A 17,731-nucleotide genomic window follows, 5' to 3' on the forward strand; every position below is an offset into this window, starting at 1 on the left:
AACAACGTGGAGATGCAACTATGTATTGTATTACGTTATTCCGTATAACATTATTTTAATGAAAATACATTAACCAATATATTTTTATTGTTTATAATTAAAATTTTAAAAAATCAAACGAGAAATTAAAGAAAGTAAATTTTCTCTTCTATTTACATTTGGAAAGGTTAGGTAAGTAAATATATACATATATATATATACATAGGGATCCTATAGGAGGGATGCGCCATGTACATTGTTGGGGGACCGGAACTCGATTTTGCGCGCGAATGATTCAAACATTGAAATAATTATGAAATAATGAATTGCATCAAATACAGAAAAAAAATGAACTATATTTAATGATAATTAAAAATTTATATTAAAATAGAATAGGTTACACGAAAAAATTATTATAAATTCAAGCTGTCCCCCAAAATTTTCAGCCAATGGCACATGAGCTGAATATGAATGGCACATCCCTCCTACAGGATCCCTATATATACATATAATGGCGCGCGCAGCAAACTAGAAGACCATTGCAGTGTATCGTCTTGCGCATACAAGTTGCAGCGTGCTAGTAAAAAGTCGAATGATTGATTGTTTTCGCTTATGTACTTATTGTATAATTATATAGAAGCAGTGTAACTACGATTTATCATTTAAGGTATGTAAATACAATTAAGTTTTTCTCTATTTTCCATGATTATATTAAAAATGTATTTGAGGTTATGTTAGATCTATATGTAGTACTCTTATCTTTTGTTTTCTCTCTCTCTCTTTCTCTCTTATGATTTATAAATAAATAGAAAAAGTGTAATATTGTTTGAAATTTTATAATAACTTATTTGTTATATGAAATTTCTTTAAATTAGGTTAACTAATGATATTTTTATTTCAAATTTGTTGAAATTAATGAATTATTTATTAAGGTAAACGATAAGGAAAATAATAGAAGACAACACAGGATTAAGAAGATGGAAGAAGAACGTGGAAATGTAGAAATTTCGGCTATAGTAGCAGAACCGTTGATAAACGTTCCAAATCCCAGAGCATTGCAACAAAATACGGTAGTATCTAATACTACTACTATTGCGCCTGGTCAATCCAGATACATACAATTACTTAAAGTCATAGAAGAACTAGGTCGAGAAATTAGACCTTGCTATGCAGGGAGTCGTTCTTCAGCGGAAAAAGTCAAGCGTGGTTTAATGACTGCACGCACTTTAGTTAGAGAATGCTTAGGTGAAACCGAAAGGACTGCTCGTCCATCATAATGTGTTGATTACTAACAATAAGTGAGAAAATTGAAAAAGAAGTAGTAGGTCTTTTATATTATTGTCATATTATTCGATTCGATATATATTAAAATGAAAAAGAAATTGTTAACGTATCAAACTATAGAAAAAGTCATAATTATAGAATCTATATCTATTTTTATGAAGGAAAGGTACAGACCTAATAATATATTATTCTTTAGGACTATATCATCTACCTCAAATATCGACCAACCTAAATCATAGTACAAGTTAGGAACATAATATTATATGATAAATCTCATTTCATGCGTATTCTTTTCATATCTCTTTTTAAATTATTTATTCTTTTAAACGATTATACTCATATGCGAAGAAATGTTTATATACACATAGAACGTTGGTTATATTATATTTAAATAGAACAATCACACCAAAGAAATTAATAATTTTAATTTTTGTTAAAGACTGAATGAAAACTTAAACTTGCCTGTGGTTTATGCTTTTATTATATTTTAAAATTAAGATATTAGTTTCTCTTTTTAGTTTCTGTCTCGTAGTTTATGTTAATTTATTGATTTCCATTTTATAAATTCTATGATTTTAATGGAGAAGAAATATAATATAATAAATTGTAACACTGCCAAAAAAAAAAAAAAAACAGCAGAAGTAGTTTACATGCGAGTCAAGCATAATTCTAAAGATTTTTAGTATAAATCAATATATAGTTTTAATGGTAAAGACCAACACCATATCTTTCAATGTCTTTCTCGACTCCTAAACTGATAGTTTAACTAAATAAAGCTATTATGTCATAGAAACATTTTATCTTTTGCGCTTAAATATAATAGAAAGATAAAATGATTAAACTTGAGAATAATAAACTGCTGCCATAATAAGAAAGAGATAAGGAACACCAGTTTTGCATAATGTTTTACTTAAAATGCGAACAAATATATTACATCGTTTTACAGACAGACTTATTCATCTTTTGTATGCAAACTAATCATAAAAAATACTCATAGTACAATATTTCTTATTAATAAATACAGATTATACAATAGCCAGAATTTCTAATAAATAGATGGCCTTACTCTAAGATATGCTGGTAGTACAAATATTTATTTTCTGATTTTGTAAGAATAATATTGTAAAAACAAATGAAACTATATACTGTATGACTCGAGTGCTCTAAGATAATGAATACATACTTTATGATTTATAAAAATGATCGGTATGAAAGATTTTAAATATATATGTATGTGTGTGAATGATGTTAATAAGTTCCTAACTATTTTAATAATTTATCAATTCAGTATGTAATGTGTAGCACATTTATTAGTAGTCAAATTTAATCTTTAATTGCTTATATCCAACAGATATATAAATGCTCTCTCCAAAAAAAAATATATATATATACATATATTTAACTGCTATAGAAACAAATTATATTACTGTGATCTGAATATAGAATATCTAAATCCAAAGGAATATGAGTATATCTAGATCAGGTACCTACAAGTGTACTTTTTTATTCTTTCAATAGGTTTATTATTTTTAAGAAATAACAATAGAAAAAAAAGTATAATTCCAAATACTTATTAATTATATATATATATATATGTTTTGGATTTTTAATGTAATAACGTGCATTTATATATAATACCGTATCTGTATTATTTTATACCAATATTAATTCATGATATTAACATTAGTCATATGTTATAATTATGAAACAAATAAAAGCTTTTGTAATAGAGTAATACATTTTTTATTATCTATACCAATTATACAGCATTGTAATCCTCAAAATCTAATTTATTATGTACATTTTTTTCTGTTCCAGGTTATGTAATACATTTTTTATTATCTATATCAATTGTAACATTGTAATTCTCAAAATTGAATTTTATTGAAAATATGAAGTAAGCCTAATTTATTATGAACATTTTTTCTGTTCCAGATTGTGTAGCTGCTTGTTTTAAACATGTTTCGAACTTTGACTACTTTCGATACAGAGCTTTACGCAGATTCTGTAGAATGGTGTCCCATAGAACCATTCAAAGACTTGTTCGTATGTGGGACGTATCAATTGATAGAAAATACAGAAAGTATAGCAAAAAATGAATTGAAACCAAGTAGACGTTTAGGCAGAATATATTTATTTCAAGTTGTTAATGGTGGTAGTATAAAGTTGTTGCAACAATTAGAAACAGAAGGTGTACTGGATATGAAATGGGCACATGGAACGTGTAATCAAAAAATATTGTTAGGTGTCGTTAATTCGTTAGGATATTTACAAATTTATCAATTACAAAGTGGGAACAATGAAATGTTAAAATTAATGACAGAATTGAAAGTGAACGATCAGAAGGAAGAAATTCTAGCATTGTCTCTTGACTGGTCAACAGGAAAATATTCTAGCCAAGATAATTCTACAGCTAAAATAATAGTTAGTGATTCTACTGGTGGCATATCTTTATTTGAGTTAGACAATGATCAAATAAAAAATCTAATATCGTGGTCATCTCATGAATATGAAGCATGGATAGCTGCTTTTGATTATTGGAATGTAAACATAATATACACCGGTACGAATAGCATATTTTAAATGTAACATTCATATTCTAATATTTGATAAATAATAATTATTTAAGGTGGTGATGATTGTAAATTTCAACGGTTTGATATAAGAACAGGAAATAAGCCTACTATGATTAATAGGATTCACACCGCTGGTGTTACTAGTATTCATAGCAATGTTGATAAAGAACATGTATTAGCATCGGGAAGGTATTTAAAAAAAGAAAAAAAAGAATAGAACTTTATAAAGTACGATATTCTATAAAGATAAATAATTATTTTTAGTTATGACGAAATATTACGCTTATGGGATACGAGAAATTTCAAGAGACCGATTTCAGAAACTAATTTGCATGGTGGCATTTGGCGTTTGAAATGGGATCCTTTCGCGCGTCGATTTCTATTGGCTGCTTGTATGTACGGTGGATTTAAAGTAATCGATTGCCAGAATACGGAGACGCCTTCGATCGTTGACGAATATAACAATCACGAAAGTTTATCTTATGGATGCGATTGGTCATTTCTTTCTCGTCAATGTATTTCCGAACGAGATATATTTCAAAATAATGAGATAAACTTAAGGTTAGTAAGTACGTGTACATTTTACGATCATAATTTAAAACTTTCTGTAGTACGTTTGAACGACGAATAATCAAATAAAAATAAATTATCTATATACAATTGAACTCATTTTTATCGTTACTATATACAAATGCATATATACATTCTTAAAAATATGCATTTTTTACATTTCCTTCTTAATATTAATTTTGAAATAAGCTGCGAGTTAATGGTACTAACGTAACTCTTTAAATGTTACATATAATTCGACGATGATAATTCTAAATTTATCAGATAAATTTCCATAAAATATTTCATAAATCAAATCTAATAAAGTAATAAATGCGATATAAATTCTCTCTTAATAAAAAAAGATAAATAAAACATTGAAGTATCCTTGCGCGAAAAATTCGAGAATAAACCGCTACATTATCAATTAGTTCACGAAGAAACTGTGAGATGTCAGGACGACGGAAGCGCGATCCGCATTTCGCCGCGGCTAGTTCGATAAAAATCAGTCGTAGACTCTAGAAGGGGCTGTTTTGATGTCGGTTGTCGCTTGTTTCGGTTTATTCTTGTTTTAAAAGGAAATTAATGTGTGATCTACGGGGTGTGAACCATTGATCTATAGATCACGGTGAACGAACATCGACGAGGTTTATTTGGAGATTGACTTGTAAGTAATACTACCATTGTATTTTTAAGAAAAAGAGAGAAAGAGTGATTGAGTGAAAATGTACGTGTGTTGTGTGCGAGTGGGAGAGAGAGAGAGAGAGAGAGTGAGTGTGCGAAGGGGTGGGAGAAACGAGAGAGCAGGGCGGTCGTTCGTCGTCGTTCGGTTCGTTCGTTCGTTTGGTACGATCGTTCGTGAAATCATTCGTTCGTTCGTTCCTTCATTCAGACGTCAGTCCTTTTTCGCGAACGCGTTCCGAAGGATCTATCCTGTGCGCGTTTGATATTTTCAATAATTTCTTTTATAATTTTCCAATTGCGTTGATTAAAAATAAAAACGTTTGACGGTTATTTCAGAAGAACAGTTGCATATACATTACAACTAGAAAAAAAAAGGAACGAAAGGGTTTGTTTCTGCAAGACAACAAGACAGGAGCAAAAAGACAGAGAAAAGCAATACAGGAGACAGGACCAAAAACGCTGAAATTAAGGTTAGGGATGTTTTTCTTTTTTATTTATCTATCTTTCTTTCTTTTTTCTTGTCATTTAAAATAGAATAGACAAGAAGAAAGAGAGAGAGAGAGAGAGAAAGATGTTATTTGTTCTTAATTATATATATATATATGTATATTTTTTAAATGAATTATTACGAAATGTCAATGTTATTTGTTTTAATATTTCTTTAATAATTTTAGACAAATTGTCAATCGATCTTACGTCTAATTTGTTAGAAAAATATTTCTTAGGGTTAAATATGTACACATTTGAATAATCGATTTATTTGACATTTCTTTCTAATGTTTTTATTATAATTATTTAGGTTTTCAATCAATCGTTAATAAATCATTAGAATAAATTTTCTTTACGTGATTAAATACTAGATATAATTAATGCTATTTTTAATATTTAAATTATTGTATTTTTAACAATATATATATATATATATATATATATATATATAGTTTAGTAACAAATATTTCTGACACACATTTTTCAAACAGTTAAATAGATTTTCAATCAGTCGTGTGTCTTCATCGTTTTAAACGAGTTCCTCATACGGTTAGATACGCGAAATGAGATTTCTGAACGATTTGGAACGCGTCGTCAGTTTTCTCTCCCTCTCTTTTTCTCTTTTTTTTCCCCCTCACATTCTGATAGTTACATATTACTCTATGTTAGAAAGAGATAAGAACAAAAATTACTATAGATATAACTAAAAGGAAGAAAAACATAACTAAAACGTTTAACGCGTTATTCTCCCAAAAGCCATTTTTTTTAAAATCACTTTTTAAAGATAAAATTATATTATCTTTTTCTTTTTCCAATGATCGTTCTTTTTAATATATTTCATTTCTCTTTATTTTTCTCGATCTATTTGTTATTCTAACCAACGTGTTTTTTATTTTCTAATGCTATTTTTCTTTTTTTTTTGGTTAAATTTCCTAGACGTAAATTAATCCACTCTATTTACGTTCGTCAAGGTTATTATGTTCGTGTTAATAAAAAAAAAAAAAAAAAAAAAGAAGAAAAAAAAACTATGCGACAAGTTACTGCATCCAATAGAAAAATAATTTATTTTCTTCTTTAACTCGATGAAATCACAGCGACCAACGCGTTATGTGTTGTTAGAGATCAGTTTCAAACGTGTATTTCGATCCATTGTAAAATAGATGTAAAAGAAAAAAAAGAGAGAAAGAGAGAGAGAAAGAGAGAGATAGATAGAGTTCGTCTAGTTAGTTTTATAAGTTACAATCTTAATTAACGCGAATGGTCGTACATTTTTTTAAAGTAACGTTACGACGCGACATACTCGTTCGTGTGAGTTTCTCTTCTTTATTACTCTGTCCATTATTCGGTACACGAAGCTAAATGAAAAGATTAAATGCTTGATACTATCAAAAGGAACTGCAATAAAGCATGTACAAGCGTATTTATATCCTATGGGTATGTGTATAGTATAATACAGTATAATTGTGATCAAATTTATTCGAATTTCAAATTAATTATATTTATTTTTGAATATTTGTTGTTTCTCACGTATTAGGTCGTCCCAAAAATTTTGATGATAAGTTGAATAATATTGTATGCGTAATATATTTTATTTTTTATTTATATTTTACGTTATTATACTTAAAAAAAAAATATCCATTTTTTACTTTTATTTTATCTTTTACTATACTTTAAATTGTTTAATATATAAAATATTGGGGGCCTGTAAAATTACTAAAAATTACTAGAAGAAAGAAAAGAATTACTATTTCTAAATTTTATGTAACTAAATTTATTCTACTTTAAAAAAAATAAAAAAAAATAATATTCATAAGTTCCAATTGGGCCTGTAGAATTACTAAAAAGAAAGATTACTAAAAATTACTAGAAGAAAGAAAAGAATTACTATTTCTAAATTTTACTTATTAAAATGATGTTCATAATGATATTCATAAGTTTCAAGATTATTTTTGCACAATTTTAGTAAAGTTTAAGTTATTTGTATTGAAGTTAATTAGTTATTGGTTTATGTATCATAGTATAATTTAGTTTCACCGAAATTTCTTGTTCTAGTCAAAGTTGTTCAAGCTTTGAATTTTCTTTTTATTTTAACGATCAACATTGAGAACTTTGAGAAATTCATCCTTATTATTTTGATTATAACAAAGTCATTATTTGTTGATTAAGTTACTCACTCTAAGTGAGTAGTCTTAAAGACTTAATATTCTCTCGTCGATTCCATGTATTGTTAGACTCCGAGAGTGCTCGTTGGCCAGCATATTAATTACTTCGTGGCTTTTGATCGTTAGTTCTAACGGTTTTGATCTCCTATTTTTTTCTCCTTTTTTTTTCTTTCTAATCATTCAGTTTAATCAAGAGAAAAAAGAAAGAGAACTAACTGTTAATTTGTATTATTTTTTTTTTGTATGAAAAATTACTAATACTTATTATATTGATAAAAAAATATTAAAAATTTATTTCAAATATTCCCGCGCAAATGTTTTCTTTCTCAAACAATCGATTGGACATATAATTTTTTATATAAAAATTTCATCGGTGGTATAAATCGATAAAGATATCTAATAATGTCATCGTTAACTTGTAGGTTGGAAGAAAAAAAAAGAAAAAAAAAAAAAAAGAAAATATAACGTGACCATCATAACGATTAGACTTTTTTGTATTATTTGCGCGGGAATTATGAAAAGGTTAGAAAGAGAAACGTAATAGTTACACAAGATAGTATTGTAATATCAAAAATTGAATAGAAATTAGATTGACCTGTAAAAAGTGTGAACAAAAAAAATGAATTATATTTACAAAGTATTTAAAAGCTTTTAAAGCTCATATAGGGATTTTCAATTTTCTAGTATATATTAGATATTATTTTTAAAAAGGAGTGGGGGCAATTGATAGAATACAAAATTAAAGAAATGAAAAAATAGAAAAAAATAAAAAGAAAGGGTAGGATCATCGAGTATTTGGAAAGTTAGTATGCCGTCTAGGATAAGCAGGGAACATCGTGAATGTGCGTGCAATAGAGCTTAATCGATCTGCGGCTGTGCCAACGTTACTACGTGAAAACGGGATATTGGTGCGCGAGATGTACCCTCTTGCAACGACAGGGAATTAAAACACCACCTCTACTAACACCACCACTACTACCACTACTACCACTACTACTACTACTACTACCACCATTGCAACCACCGTTGCCACCTAAGGTTAACCGACTTTCCAACTTTTCCAACTAAACTCTAAACTTTTTTTCTCGTCCCTATATGTTTCTTATAATAATGTAATTAATTTTAATAACAAAACTGTATAAATGTATGTAAAATACGCTCAAAAGTTATGTAGAACATTACTATTCCTTCTTTTTGAGAATATTTAAGTTACTACATGTGAAATTGAATTAAAAGAAGAGACAAAAAATTTAGTTATTTTTTTAAATGAACAATAGGAGCGAGAAAAATGAATCCTAACGATACGTTTTATTCCGTCATCACGAGTTTACGCTCGTTACTTACGTATTTCATTCATTGCTATTTTATACTCTATCTTGTCGAATCCCCCTGCACCTTCCCCCTAGTCTTCCCTTTTTCTCTTGTATTTTCCCCCCTTTGCCCAGGTCTCAACAACTTGTTACGTTCGTACGTTTGTAGAGACTCCCATCGAAACAATGGAGGTTTCACCGGGTAACACGAGATTCCACCTCGACTTCTCTCATGAAAATGCACTGCAGGCGGCATTCAGTGCGTATGAAATCCGGGATAACTCGCCATGCGTGTCATCTCCAAAGTATGGTTGTAATAGTAGTGGTTGGTGGTTGTTGTGATTATAGTAGTATTACTAGTATTGATACTAGTAATAGTAGAAGTAAAAAAAAAGGTAATATCGTTCGAACAAATAAACAAACAAACAAAAAACTAATTTCTTAATTTTGTAATTTTGTTAAGGGGTGGTTGCGTCAGGATTTTTTTTTACGTTTCTTCTTGTAGCGTATATTCGTGGTTGTAGTAGTATTACTAGTATTGATAAAACAAACAAACAAACTAACTAATTTTATAATTTTGTAATTTTTTATAGGTGTAGGGGATGGTTGTGTCAAGAATTTCTTTCGTGCAAAATTGTATTACCAAAATAAATACCTTATACATTTTTATGTTTCTTCTTGTAGCGTATATTCTGTCAACAACTCGGTTATATTTACATTGTTTTTAATCTTACGAAGTTCTAGATACTCGAGAAAATCCGACAACCAAAATCGACCGTACGAACGAACGGATTAGAAAGAAAGAGAAAAAGAAAGGTAGGATTCAGGTTTTCTCTTGGTAGTGGGCAGTGTAAAACGATGCTAAAGCCTCTCAATTAGCGTCTCGCGTTTGTAGTACGTTGTGCTCGTGACACTTAACTAACGAGCACGTCGTGGAAAAGCGACGATGCATTTAATATCCCAGAGACTCGAACTTACGCGTTATTCGTCCACTAAAAGTAACTAGTAATAATAATAATAATAATAACAATAATAATAATAACAATAATACTTATAAAAGAGAAAACATTTTTGCAATTGTAGAAAGGATTATCAATGTTAATCGAAACAATTTCATATTTTATTATGAAGTAATAAACGTTTCTTTTAAAGTGTTACTTCATTTCCTTTTAATTTGTTTTTTTTTTCTTCTTTTTCACTTGCATTAGAAGAGTTAGATGTATTTTGTATCATCCTGATGTATATATGTGTGTGTATGTGTATATATATATATATCGATTGAGTTTAAAGAAACAGAGCGAGGCTTGTTTGCGTTCCAGTAACCAAAATGAATGATTCATGATGATTGGTAAGAGATAGAAGGCATATCGAATTATGTTTATTCCATTAAGTTTCTTTTCGTCGTATTGATTGACGAAGTTATCGATGTTATTTTAAGAGTACTTAGGTTTCAAAAAAAAATTCTTATATATATATATTTAAGTATAAAAGAAATTACGTGCAAGTTCATAAAATATAGCGATAATGATAAGATGGCGTCATACTTGGCATAAGAGCATCCTGTTTTACATCCTTTCACGCGTAATCCTTTTTTTTTTTACATTTTTACTTAGTTCATTGCTTTCTCTTTCTTTCCATCTCACTGAGTTCTTTCCTTTTATCTTTCTCTCTCTTTCTATCTTTTTATTTTCTTTTTCTTTTTATTTTTGTTCTTTTTGTTCTTTGTCGAGCAGACTTGCTGTTTGTCATTATGTCATGTAACACCACGTGTGTGGTAACTACGACACGTGTAACTCTTTTTCTTTTTTTCTGTCTGTCTCTCTCTCTCTTGTGATATCTTTTTCTTTTTCCCTCTCTTTCTTGCTTTCTGTATTTCTACACCGATGCATCCGAGAACCATCAAATTACTCCCCTAGAGAGATCGCAATTATTTTACTGACCACTATAACGTTCTCAACTGATGTTTCATGCATGATCGATCGATCTACTTCATCTTCCTCAAACTGACCAACCATATCATTTAATTTCTTTATCTTTACTACTTATATTATTAATTGAGATCAATCGTTCGATCATGGAAACATAAAAGAAAGTTAGAAACTATAATAGATACAGTTGCATGCATAAATATCCGGCCAACCATATTTTTATATTTAACTGAGGTTTAAATAGTATAAAATGAAAACAGTAATATATCATTATAAAGTAGATTTATTGTGCTACATTACTACATAGTTAGATAATTAAATACAACAAATAATAATTATTTAGAACAAAAACAAAAGTTTTTGATACTTCATAAATATCCGGCCAAACAGAAATTACTCAATATATAACAAAAAACTTAAGAAAAAACAGTTACAAACTATTATAACTTGAAATAAATAAAAAAGTTAACGTTTTTCATCAATATTTAGCAGCCATACCCTTTGCTGCTATCACGGCAGCACATCGATGAGGCATTGATTCGATCAGTTTGACAATTCGTTCTTGAGAGACATTTTGCCACTCTTCTTGAACTTTTTCCCATAAATCAGCTTTATTTGCACAAGTTTCACTCCCTATTCTTAATTTTAATTCTTGCCATAAGTGCTCTATTGGATTTAAATCCGGAGATTGACTTGGCCACTCTAAAACTCGGACTTTTTTATGAGAAAAAACTTGTTGAAGGAGCTTTGATCGATGTTTTGAATCATTATCCTGCTGAAAGATCCATCCTCTTGGCATATTTTTACGTGCATAAGGCAGCATTACATCTAATATAATATCCCTATACTTAGTAGAGTCCATAATGCCGTCAATTTTGAAAATCGGACCAACGCCTTTCCAAGAAAAAGCTCCCCATAGCATGATATTTCCGCCACCGTGTTTCACAGTTGGTGTTTGATACCGTGGATCATTTCTGGTACCTTTAGGTCGTCGAACGTATCTTCTCCCATCGTTTCCAAATAAATTAATTTTAGTTTCGTCTGAGAATAAAACTTTTTTCCAATCGTCAATAGTCCAGAACTTGTGTTTTTCTGCGAATTCCTATCTATCCTTCTTATTTTTCTTACTGATCAATGGTTTCTTAACACCAACGCGTCCAAAAAGGCCCACTTCATTTAGTCTTCGAGATACGGTGCTTTGACTAATGTCAGTTAAATTTTCTTCACGTAATTCACGTGCAATAATAGCAGCATTTTTCTTCACGTCTGAAACAGCCTTTCTTTTGATCACTTTATCAACACGCTGAGTTGTTTTTCGAGGTCGCCCAGGAATGCGTTTAGCTTCTACAGTACCAGTAGTCTCAAATTTTTTTAGTATATCATTAACAGTCGATTTTCCCATAGCTAAAGTTGAGGATATTTCACGTGAAGTTTTACCTTCATTGTGTAACTTCAAAACTAATTCACGTTTGGCTAATGACGTCCTTTTCGGCATCTTGGCGAATGATAACTGATCGGATAATACAGAACAAATAGCGTACTCAATGTTTACATACCACACGGAGCGAAACACATTCTTTCCCGATTAGTAAATACCTTTAAAGATATTGGCCGGATATTTATGAAGTATCAAAAACTTTTGTTTTTGTTCTAAATAATTATTATTTGTTGTATTTAATTATCTAACTATGTAGTAATGTAGCACAATAAATCTACTTTATAATGATATATTACTGTTTTCATTTTATACTATTTAAACCTCAGTTAAATATAAAAATATGGTTGGCCGGATATTTATGCATGCAACTGTACATTTAACATTAGATATACCAGAACAGTCATTTTGACTAGTCGAACCATTTTAATTCAAAATTTCTATTTCATGTAACATTTGATTTCTGTAGATAATCAAGCGTTTTGTTATTTAAAAATGTCTATAAATTCATTTATCTATTAAAATTATTATTGTTAAACATTTTTTCTTATTTTTGAAGAATAAATAAAGACTAGAAGTCTCAAAAAACATTTTTTTTTTTTATACACCAATCATTTTGACTAGTGTGGTAGAAATAGGTATACTAAAAATGGTGGTATATCTAGTGTTAAATAATTTCTATCATTCCAAGATCGAGATTGTTTTTCACCATCAAATTATTTTTTATTATTTCAAATGTTAAACAAGTTATACGTTTTGTTTATGTTTACTTGTTTAATAAAAAAAAAAAAAATTTCATACGTTACTGAAAAAGTTAATTCGTTTCATTTGTCACATCGATTATATTTATGTCATCGTCTTTTTAGAAAGATAGAAAAAGTTCGTTTGTGAAATAAAGTAAAAATTCAATCGATTAAGCTTTGAAATTTATTCTAGAATTGCAATGGCGGTTTTCGTCTGGTAGAAGACTGCTTTTCGCGGTTAGGTTATTCGTTTTCTGGGCCTTGCACGTTCAATACTCTCTCGTTTTATTTGCTCTCCTCCCGTCTACTACTCCTCCACCTCTTCCACCACCACCACCACCTCCCCCTCCTCCTCCTCCTCCTCCTCCTGTTTCTATCTGCGTTCGTTGCGAAATGCAGCTCCTATCGATTCTCGTTTTATTTTCCTTTATCCCTTTCGCTTCGAGAGTCACTAGTACATACCTAACCTATACTGACTTACATTAGTTAGTATAGACAAATGTTTTTATATTTATTTTATATTTCTTAGAAATTTTCTTTCTTTTTTTTTTTTTTAACGAGACAGAAATAAAAAATATTTTATACAGAACATTAAATTGATCGATATCTTCTATCACGCAAAAAGTTAAACAAATGTATTGCTTTTAATTTTACGATCACTACTATTTAGGATATTTAGGGATTTAAATGGTGGGGGTCTCCCTGTTAGAATTTATTCGACTTAAGCCGATTTTATTTGCCGAAGGATATTCGCGAAAGCTTTCAATGATTACATCGATAATTTACGAAACAATATTCAGGATTAGAATACAAATTCAAATCTTGAATTATCGTATTTGTTAACGATACCACGCGCTATGATCAATGGTAACGACTTTTCCACCATTTTGTTTTTTATTTTTCAATTTGTGGATTCTTCTCGATGAATATAGTTGTACTTTGATATTTGAATTATTTCAATTTCATTTATATTTGAATAAAAAGAAATAAATAAAGTGATTGTACAGTTAGGTTTTTAGAATAACAAATGAACGTTCATTTTTTTTTTTTTTTGAAATATAAAAGGAAACGGAAGAGTGCGGCCATTGCTGCAATATGGCTGACGAAACGTAATACTCTTCAACTTTTAAAGAACATTAACATCTCTTTTCTTGTATGTATACGATGATTACGGATAATTCAGACCTCTTTCAATTCGAAACGCATCGACTGCGTCGAGCCAGGACTTACAGAAATGTATTCTGTATATATATATTTATATATATATACAGTGTACATTTTTTAAAAGGAGTAAAGTCGATACGTTCCAATACTCATGTTTTCACATTTATGGGGTGGAGGAAAGCTAACAATATATAGAAAAAGAAATTATTGGTTTATTCTATTGTAAAAAATCACAAAGTATGTATAATATAATAATACAAAATTAGACAAATATGTTTCTGTATTGGGGGTGTAGTTGAATTGAAATAATATTGCAAAATGAATTATTTAACTTGGTAATTGTCTAATTGTTCTGTTAAAACAACCGCGTGTGTACGTTTCTTTCGAACGAAGATAAATGAGCGTGACGATCGAGAACCGTAAAAACTGTATAATGATTGATTCCTCCGGAGAATTGGAATTTTTTGATGAAACTAAAAGAAATGATCACGCAACGATGCGGGTTTTGTCGTTAAATATATAAATTGTCTTTAAGACATATTCGCAAAACGTTTTCAAAATATCTTATAATAACAATTCAATATGGCGTCGGGACAAAATCTTTTTAATCGATATTTAATTTAAAAGTAATTTAATAATAATCTTTTCATTCGAATAATTTATTATTTTGTATTTATTCCTCGTGAAATGAATTATTATTATTCCCGAAAGATGTATAAAAATTCGACAAGTGGGTTTTTTTTTTTAAGATTAAAGGTTCGAGTCGAGGACGCCATTTTGCATTTCTTGTTGTGAGAAAAAAATACAAGGTTGAGAGACTACCACCAATCCACGACGATGTTTAACGCGAGTACTGGTCGAAGATACGATCTTGAGAGAGCAGGTTGCTTGAGGAGCTTATGTGGTACTGTATGTTGTACAGGTGTCTGTGCATCGTCACAAACAGTATAATGGGTTTGTAACGACATAACGGAATACTATATTCGAAGAACGTGTTGTGGTGGTAGCAAGAGAGAGAGAGAGAGATAGAAAGAAAAATGTTGTGGAATTACGAGCATAACGAAACTCGCCATGCACTTTGAATGCACAGACTGAATTCAAGTATCGTCTCGTAGTGTTGCTGAATCCTGTTCGTTAGTTAAAATTAATGAAACATCGACCATATTTTTCTATTTATATTTCGTCTATTTTTTAACATTTTTTACAGTTTTCTTTTTCCTGTATTTTTTATCCGTAAAAATTTTTGCTTCAACTTTTTTTGTTTCTTTTTTTACAATGGTTTACTATTTTATTCGTAAAAATTTATTAATTATTCGTCTATTTTTTAAACACTTTTTACAGTTTTCTTTTTTCTGTATTTTTTATCCGTAAAAAATTTTGTTTCAACTTTTTTTTTTTTTTTTTTTTTTACAATGGTTTACTATTTTATTCGTCAAAATTCATATAACAGTAAAAAACTGTAAAAAGATGTATTAAAAAGTTAGAAAACACTTGAAAGAGAGACTGTAATATAAATAATACAAAACTTTTTGAATGTATTTTCTCTTCTAACCTAAGACATATATATATATATATATATATATTATACAAAAGTCATATAAATCAAAGAATATCCTCTAAGTAAAATATCAAATTCTCGTCAAAGGAAGATCCGAGGGTATTATTTCAGGACAGGAAGAGCTTCCTTTTGTTTTTTCTTTTTTTTTCTTTTTGTTCTTTCCACCTATTTTTTTCTCTCTGCTAACAGCAGAGATCCTTTTCGTAAGTGAATTGCAGGGGGGAAAAAGGATCGATACGGACGGGAATAAAGTTCGGTGTCCCTCGCACTCAGACACGTACTGGTACTTATTGTACTTCAAAAATACAAAAAAAAATTATACAGAAAAAGAGGAAAGGAGAATGAAAGAGGGAGGGGGGAAAGGGAAGGGGAAGAGGGAGATGGGAAAGAAAAAAAATGACGTGAGAATTAGTGTGAAATTTTGTAAGTTTTAGAAGAACATATAATACAGACAGAGAAAGAGAATAGTAGTTGTAGTAGTAGTAGTAGTAGTAGTAGACGACAAGTAGGTAGCTAACTTACGTACCAATGACGCACAACTAAACTTACGACGAAAATTATGCATGCGAAAGAGGGGAGTAACGATAAACTTTGTTGAACGAAGAGTCATTATCCTTTTTATGGAACATCTTTTATATCCCAGAGTGGCCTTCTACCATAATCGAGAGCTGTGATTTATTTCCTTCCCCTCCCTTTCGCCCCCTCCTCTTTCCCCCTTTACCCCTACCCCTACCTCCTGTTATTCCTCACCGACCGAACATGAATTTATTTCTCAGAGAGAGAGAGAGAAAGAAAGAGATTGGTCTAGGAATATCTAAAGAAAATTATTCGGGATTAAAATTAATATATGAAAAAGATTTTAATAATAGTTCGTGTTATATGATAAAAAGAAAAAAAAGAAAAAGAAAAAAAAGGAGATTTAAGGATGAGAAAGAGAGAAAGAGAGAGAGAAAGAGTTTTAAAAGAAAGGAAAAATAATATTAAAACTTTGTAGACTTGTAATTAGACTCGTAGTTTTGCAACTTAATCTTGTAGTTTCGCGATCTAAAAATTAAAAAAGAAAAGATGCAAAAGGAAGAAATTTACTTATAAAGTTTGCGAATGGGAAACATTGATTCTTAAAATTGCTTAAAAACTTTTGACAAATTTCGTGTTACACGGCAGTTATTGCAATAAATCATTTATGTGTTATTATACGAAGTAAAAATGTTACAATTACACAACGTTATAATCTTCAATTTTATTTATTACGAATATTATTACCGTTGTACACATGTGTAACGTTCAGAAAGTCTTATAAACAACAGACAATAAAAGAATTTTCATAGATAACAATGTGTCACAGTCTGAAGGTGAATCTGAAGGAGGACGGTGTTTCGAATACATACACAGTGCTTTTAAATTACAATATACACATATTTTTCGATCAATTAATAATTAATTAAGGTATACAGCATACTAGAATATATTTTAATAATATTTTAGATTGTTTATAACATCTAAATTAATTTTATATAACTATTTTTATCTTATTTAAATAAAAATAATAATCTTTTATCCCCTAAATTTTATTTTACATTTGATATGTAATTTAAATATATGCACAAATTAAATTCCAGGGGTTGAAATTTTTAACATTAAACAGATAAATTAATTAATTAATTAATTAATTAATTAATTGATATAATATTAGCTGTGATTTCGACATTTAATAACAGTGCTCACGAGATAGAGAGAGAGAGAGAGAGAGAGAGAGAGAGAGAGAGAGTTCGAACATACAAATACATACCCAACACACATTATACAAACAAATGCCACTTGAGACATTACTAGTAGACACATTGCACCTGCGTGCATCATAATCCGGAAC

The 17,731-nt window shown here is 29.5% G+C and overlaps 3 protein-coding genes across 7 annotated transcripts in view; all 3 read left to right on the top strand.

Moving 5' to 3' along the window:
- The first annotated feature begins 510 nt into the window (after positions 1 to 510).
- On the top strand, positions 511 to 1,896 carry LOC107066063 (cyclin-dependent kinase 2-associated protein 1). Its single transcript, XM_089177081.1, has 2 exons — positions 511 to 646; positions 912 to 1,896. Exon 2 carries the CDS (start codon positions 957 to 959, stop codon positions 1,254 to 1,256), a length of 300 nt encoding a protein of 99 aa, XP_089033207.1. The 5' UTR covers positions 511 to 646; positions 912 to 956; the 3' UTR covers positions 1,257 to 1,896.
- On the top strand, positions 519 to 4,504 carry LOC107066139 (diphthine methyltransferase). Its single transcript, XM_015320477.2, has 4 exons — positions 519 to 646; positions 3,199 to 3,826; positions 3,893 to 4,028; positions 4,104 to 4,504. Exons 2-4 carry the CDS (start codon positions 3,223 to 3,225, stop codon positions 4,468 to 4,470), a joined length of 1,107 nt encoding a protein of 368 aa, XP_015175963.2. The 5' UTR covers positions 519 to 646; positions 3,199 to 3,222; the 3' UTR covers positions 4,471 to 4,504.
- A 375-nt stretch (positions 4,505 to 4,879) lies between these two features.
- The window catches only part of LOC107066100 (uncharacterized), a 36,629-nt gene continuing 23,777 nt past the window's right edge, over positions 4,880 to 17,731 (top strand). For 2 of the 5 annotated variants that reach the window (XM_089177139.1, XM_015320393.2), the window contains exon 1: positions 5,211 to 5,542. The gene's annotated coding sequence lies outside the window, so the exon portion shown is untranslated. Of the gene's footprint in view, positions 5,056 to 5,210; positions 5,543 to 17,731 lie in introns of those variants that run through there. The other 3 variants (XM_015320389.2, XM_015320390.2, XM_015320391.2) reach the window with 3 other exon arrangements.

This window comes from Polistes dominula, unplaced genomic scaffold, assembly GCF_049000335.1.
Source record: "Polistes dominula isolate Pdom_NZ unplaced genomic scaffold, Pdom_raw_medaka contig_20, whole genome shotgun sequence".
Lineage (NCBI taxonomy): Eukaryota > Metazoa > Arthropoda > Insecta > Hymenoptera > Vespidae > Polistes > Polistes dominula.

What these genes read in the sequence shown, in the direction of transcription:
- LOC107066139 (XM_015320477.2), top strand. Translation starts at nt 3,223, where the DNA reads ATGTTTCGAACTTTGACTACTTTCGATACAGAGCTTTACGCAGATTCT. An exon ending in TGTAAACATAATATACACCG is followed by an intron (nt 3,827 to 3,892) that starts GTACGAATAGCA and finishes TAATTATTTAAG; the next exon opens with GTGGTGATGATTGTAAATTT. An exon ending in CATGTATTAGCATCGGGAAG is followed by an intron (nt 4,029 to 4,103) that starts GTATTTAAAAAA and finishes AATTATTTTTAG; the next exon opens with TTATGACGAAATATTACGCT.
- LOC107066063 (XM_089177081.1), top strand. Translation starts at nt 957, where the DNA reads ATGGAAGAAGAACGTGGAAATGTAGAAATTTCGGCTATAGTAGCAGAA.